Source organism: Drosophila takahashii, chromosome 2R (assembly GCF_030179915.1).
Source record: "Drosophila takahashii strain IR98-3 E-12201 chromosome 2R, DtakHiC1v2, whole genome shotgun sequence".
Taxonomy (NCBI): Eukaryota; Metazoa; Arthropoda; class Insecta; order Diptera; family Drosophilidae; genus Drosophila; species Drosophila takahashii.
The window spans coordinates 22,088,144-22,094,229 of record NC_091679.1 but is presented as its reverse complement, the minus strand read 5'-3'; the positions used below and the strand labels follow the sequence as shown (position 1 = coordinate 22,094,229).

The 6,086-nt window shown below is 47.6% G+C and overlaps 2 protein-coding genes across 2 annotated transcripts; one reads left to right on the top strand and one right to left on the bottom strand.

The window, feature by feature from the left end:
• Positions 1–250: 250 nt before the first annotated feature.
• Positions 251–2,403, bottom strand: VhaAC45 (Vacuolar H[+] ATPase AC45 accessory subunit). Its single transcript, XM_017142583.3, has 5 exons — positions 2,246–2,403; positions 2,059–2,161; positions 1,895–1,997; positions 1,552–1,813; positions 251–1,480 (listed from the first exon to the last, which is right to left on the bottom strand). The coding sequence occupies exons 2-5, from the start codon at positions 2,142–2,144 to the stop codon at positions 786–788; spliced, it is 1,146 nt and encodes a 381-aa protein (XP_016998072.2). The 5' UTR covers positions 2,145–2,161; positions 2,246–2,403; the 3' UTR covers positions 251–785.
• Positions 2,404–2,644: 241 nt separating this feature from the next.
• On the top strand, positions 2,645–5,399 carry Gnptab (N-acetylglucosamine-1-phosphate transferase subunits alpha and beta). Its single transcript, XM_017142582.3, has 3 exons — positions 2,645–2,839; positions 2,899–4,319; positions 4,379–5,399. Exons 1-3 carry the CDS (start codon positions 2,749–2,751, stop codon positions 4,865–4,867), a joined length of 2,001 nt encoding a protein of 666 aa, XP_016998071.2. The 5' UTR covers positions 2,645–2,748; the 3' UTR covers positions 4,868–5,399.
• Positions 5,400–6,086: the final 687 nt, after the last annotated feature.

Below are 6,086 nucleotides of genomic sequence, written 5' to 3'. Positions count from 1 at the left end.
ATTTATATATACTCTTTTATATACTCTCATGAAAGGCTGAGTGCAGACAAAAAGTTAAGTAATGCAATGCACCAATTACATAAGATGTCTGCAGCTTTTTAAACTTCATATAGTCTTGCCAATATTATGAATTGTACAAGAATTATTATAAATTTTTACTAAATTCAAAATTGATCCACAAGAAAGGATTTTTTAAATGAAAGTATTCCAAGAAAGGGCATCGAACCATCGTCTTTTAGCCAGCAAACACTTTTCATTTGTAACACAATTGAAAAAAACTTTATTTTCGTTGGGCCTGCGAACAGGAGGGTTGCACAAATGACAAACTATCATACAGAGGCATAAATTAGTCTCGCATAGTTGCGCCAAACAAGAAACTATAAAACACTTAGATATATTCAAGATTAGATTTACTGCCCATGGGCACACACACACATTCGTACACACACATGTGCGTCTTTTTAGAATTCCTTCGATTTACGACATTTAGGGGCTATGCTAAATGAAATACTGGATGCCAAGTCGGTGCAAGCAAAACCTCAGGCAATTTTCGGCGACAAGAATCAGCAACGCATTGATGCTGCACGTCATCTGGTCCTTGCCGGCGAAAATTACAGATACGATACAAATTGTGAGGACTAATTTCCCGGTTATGTGTTATGTGGGTACGGTAATAAGTATTGATTCGTTTACAAATACATGTGGATAGACTGAAGGAATAAAGGAATGAATATTGAGTGCGTATCAAACAATCAAATAAGGAGTGAACTAATGGAGCCAACCGTCTACTCGGCGGCGGCGTTGATGGTGATAGTCTTGCCCTTGGGATCGTCGAAGCGATCCATCGTGTTGATGTCCATCATCCAGCAGACGCCGACGAACATGATGACCAGCAGGAGGGCGACCACGAACAGACCCATCAGGATGCCGGGAGTCACGAAGCCCACGCAGTCCCAGGAGTCGCCGAAAGCGAAGTTCTCCTTGTAGGTGCCGTCGAAGGGAGCCTGCAGCTGCAGGGACTTGAAGCTCAGGGTGTTGTACATGTTGTTCACGGCCGTGGACTCGAGGGTCAGGTTGCCGCAGGAGTAGGAGAACGTGGTGGGGGCGTTCACGCCGGTGGTTCGGAAGTTGCTGCCGTCGTAGACCAGGTTGCTCAGACTAAAGTATCCACCATTGTAAAGAACGTCAAAGGTGATTGGCTTGTTGGCATCGGTCGTGGTAAGCTGAACGGAGAACTTGGAGAGGGGAGTGCTGGAGTTGGTGACCGCCATTGACTGGACCTCGACGGCCTGACCGTTGTAGAGGAGAGCGGTGTAGAAGATCTGAAACTGGTTAGACGCGTGCCAGATGAATCCGCCGGTGGTGGCGGCTGTGTCACGGCGGGTGCGACGCTGGACCGCGGGAGCGGTGGAGGGAGCGGCCAGGTAGAGATAAGCCACCTTGCACTCGAACTGCTTGCTGATAGCGGCGATGGCGGCGTCTGAGGGGGGATTTTTAAGGTGAAACATGGTAAAGTAAGTGTGTCACATTGGCCGCTCTGTGATGACCCACCATGTGACTCCAGGCTGGCCTCCCGCGTCTCGGCGGCGTCCTCGAAGCTCACGAAGAGGGCCGTGCCCGCGGAGCACTTGGCCGGGGTGGTCAACTTTCCGCTGGCATCGATGGAGTTGTGCTCCCGCCTGGCGGCCACCGAGCGCAGGGCCTCCGAGGGATTCTCCACGCTGGTGTAGTAGGTCTTGGGGCTGACTCCTTGCAGCTGGGCGTAGCAGGACTGTGCCTGGGAGTTGGAGCACAGGAAGTCCTTGTTGCTCAGCTGGTTTTTTTCGTGGGTGTGGGAATTGAAGAATCGAATTTCATCGGTCAAGTTATCTGCTATGTGTACTCAAGCACTTACGCCATTTTCCTCGAAGGCCACGACCATGTGATCTTCCAGCAACGTTGCCAACTGCTCGGCGAACTCCGCCTGGGGCACCGTCTTCAGGGAGGGCTTCGTCACACTGATATTGAGAAGGGAACACAGTCAACTGGTTAGGTTGCAGTTGCAGCAGTAAGACCCACCTGTTGGCTCCCCACAGAAAGACGGGCGTTTGCTCCGCCAGGGCGGCCCCAATGACGCACAACGCAATCAGCGATTTCCACAACATCTCGCTGGATCCGCTTACTTGGGGGGTTTTATAAAAACAAAGGAAACAAAGAACTCATAAGCTAAGAACCAAGGAGAACACAGGAGGCACTAGAAACCAACCGAAAAGTGAACTGAAACTACAAACGAAAAATGGTGGTGAAAATTTTCGCTTTGCCTTGCACGACGTCGCCTATTCCAGTGAGAAAAAAACCTTATGACGGTCATGTGATGCGCACCAGCTGACCGCAGTGTTGTCAAAACATGCCAAAAGTGTGGGATTAAAAAAATACTGAAAAAATTTGATGCTAACTTTAGTGCTCTTTGTGGGGACTGGTGGGATGTTTACAGCCTATAATTACTTAAATTTAGTTAATCGTATTTATATAAATTAATTTATCAAATTAGGTTGAGAACTTTGTTGCAAACTTAGCACGGACACAAACCTTTCTGTTCGGAACCAGTTCCGAACTGATACAAATATTACCTGTCCTAAAAGTCAGCTGATTCATGTGGTATTTTTGAGCAGTCGTGCTGCGACCACACTAGCCCAGGGAAAAACAAAGTTTTTGTTATGATTTAACTGCGCGAAGAATAAATGAAATGTGCCATTTAAGGACCTGAGGATGCGCTTGCGCCGCCGGTGGCCGCGAAGAATGCGGCGTGTCATAGAACAATTGCGACTCCAGTCTCGCAGGAAGCTGCAGTTGCTCCTGGGTGAGTTGCCCCCATGTCTCCCTTGTGACTTAACTAATTTAAGGTTTACTCAATTACAGTCTTTGGGGGACTCTGCCTGGTGGTTTGGTTAGCTACCAGCTATCTTTCCGCATCGGAAAAGGGCAACACCGGCGACTTCGGCAGCTCCTGCAGCGCCATCGACGCGGTTTACACTTGGGTCAACGGCTCGGATCCCAATTTCATAGAGTCCATCCGGCGATTCGACTCCAAATACGATCCCTCGCGGTTCGACGACAAGAATGAGCTGCGCTACTCGCTGAGATCGCTGGAGAAGCACGCCAATTGGATCAGGCATGTCTACATAGTGACCAATGGCCAGATTCCCAATTGGCTTGACCTCAGCTACGAGAGGGTTACAGTAGTGCCCCACGAAGTGCTGGCTCCCGATCCCGCCCAGTTGCCCACCTTTTCCAGCTCCGCCATCGAGACATTCCTGCACCGCATACCAAAGCTGTCCAAGCGGTTTCTCTACCTAAACGACGACATATTCCTGGGAGCACCCCTGTATCCAGAGGATCTGTTCACAGAGGCGGAGGGAGTGCGAGTGTACCAGGCCTGGATGGTGCCCGACTGCGCCTTGGACTGCCCGTGGACCTACATAGGAGATGGAGCCTGCGATCGGCACTGCAACATCGATGCCTGCCAGTTTGATGGAGGAGACTGCAGCGAAAGTGGGACAGCGGACGGCGGCCACGCCTTCCCACAAAGCCATGAGGTTCTCGAAGTAGAGCCTGACGCCGTTCCAAAAACTCCTGTTCATCGCTTCCCTCACGTGGGTCTCCAAAAGCTTTTTAGGAGCAGCTCGGCTAACTTCAAGGATGAGATGCGCAACCGCAACGTGTCGACGCTCAAGGAACTCCGCCGCATCGTGGAGCGTTTCAACAGGGCCAAGCTTATGTCGCTGAATCCCGAAATGGAGGCGACTAGCTCCGAGCCACCGACCACCCAACGCCATACACTGCACAAGCAGGATTTCAAGTCCTCCACCGACATCTACTCCCACTCGCTAATTGCCACCAATATGTTGTTAAATCGGGCCTATGGCTTCAAGGCACGCCACGTTCTAGCCCACGTGGGTTTCCTGATCGACAGGGATATTGTGGAGGCCATGCAACGACGTTTTCGGCAACAAGTCCTAAACACGGCCCTTCAGCGCTTTCGGGCGCCCACAGATCTGCAGTATGCCTTCGCCTATTACTCCTTCCTGATGAGCGAAACGCAGGTAATGGGTGTGGAGGAGATCTTCGACGAGTTCGACACCGACGGCTCGGCCACTTGGTCGGATAGGGAGGTGCGCACCTTCCTCACACGCATTTATCCACCGCCCCTAGACTGGTCAGCCATGCGATACTTCGAGGAAGTAATTCAGAACTGCACCAGGAGTCTAGGGATAAATATAAGAGTGGAATCAGTTGAACACTCTACGCTGGTCTACGAGCGATATGAGGATTCTAATTTGGTTGGTACCTACAAATAGATCTTGGGAAATTCCATTGACAGTTTGCTCCTTTCCAATAGCCCACTATCACCAGAGATCTAGTAGTGCGGTGTCCCCTGCTGGCTGAAGCATTGGCGGCCAACTTCGCCGTGCGACCCAAGTATCACTTCCACGTCAGCCCAAAGAGAGTTTCGCACAGCAACTTTATGATGCTCACCTCCAACCTAACAGAAGTGGTGGAATCCCTAGACCGATTACGCCGGAATCCGCGCAAGTTCAACTGTATCAACGACAATCTCGACGCTAATAGAAGGGAAGACAACGACATGGTTCGCCACCTACTCGAGGACTTTTACCTGTCCTTCTTCCCGCGGCGCAGCAAGTTCGAGCTGCCACCGCAATTCCGCAATCGCTACGCATCGTGGCGGGACTATCAGCGCTGGAAGCGAAGAAAGCGCGCCGTTCTGGTGATTGGCTATGGAGTGAGTCTGCTGCTGGTCGTCTTTCTGCTGCGTTTCATGTGCCACCATAAGGCCAAGTTTGTGAGGCGCTGTGTTCAGCGCTTGTAGGTCTCCCCTTTGGGATATTCTCTCTTCTGCAATGTTGTGATATGTTGTGAACATTTATGTATATTGGCCATTTCTGCAAGCGATCGTAGTCAAATCTAGTTGAAGGCCACGTGCAAGGCTATTTTTCTAGTTCTTTAGGTGCATGCTAGAGGCTACTTTTAAGAATAGTCATTAAGTGTCAGTACCTAGTGAAATTTTATAGAATCTTTTGTTACTTACCAGTTGCAGTCGAACTGTTTTGGGTTGAATTTCATAATATTTAAGTTTATTTTTTTTAATTTGGCTCCATAATAGTGCTGGATTTTCCAGAAAGGCAAATATTAATTCAAAAGCTAATTTCTCTTAGATCAAAAATACGCAAGTCGAACTTAGATCATTTTGTTTTTATATAAATATATGTATCTATAAACTCCGTGAAATACGCCTTGAATCTTATTTTTAAATGTTGTCTGCTAATCGATTTCTAGTATGGTTTTCGATCCTGTCTAAATATATACTCTCCATTGCTTTCCGCTGCTCTGGAACTAGGAAACATTCGCACATAGACGCTTTATTAAATTAGTTTTTTTATGTTTATTGGTTGGCTGCTGTCCAAAACTACAGATTGCTGGCAGCACTTAGCATTGGTTCCGGAGTTTGGACTACGGGTTCCCTGGCGCGTCGATGATTACCGCAAAATCTGACCGCCCGCTGAGCGGTGGGCGTTGCCAAACAATTCACTGCACACTGGGCCAGCCGATCAGATTTTTGGCCAAAAATACGTTTTTCTTTTTTAAGAAAATGACCAAATTGAGTTTGGGATCCTTTTTATAATACATTAAACTAATTTATGCCAAAAATTCAAAGAATTCGGGCAAGTAGTTTTCTTTTACCATATTTTCAAAGTGAAAAATTCATAAAATATTGATGGAAATGAAAAAAAATTTAGAAGTCAAAGATGCTGATGTTGCTGTTCGACTTCTTTCCGAAACTTGCAGAAGGGATTACTTTAAACAAGTAAAAAATATAATATAGCTCGTATGTCTTACTTGTTTGCTAAAATAAATGTAATTGTAAATTTTTACGCTTTTTTTCAGCAAATGAGTACTTTGCTTTTCGAGTGCCTTCGAGTGCCATCCCCAAATTAGTTCATTCCTTAAAAAAAAAATTCGTTGATCAATTTACTAAAAGCGTAGCCCACCGACTCGATGCGGTTTTGCCTTAGTTTTCGGTAATTTAA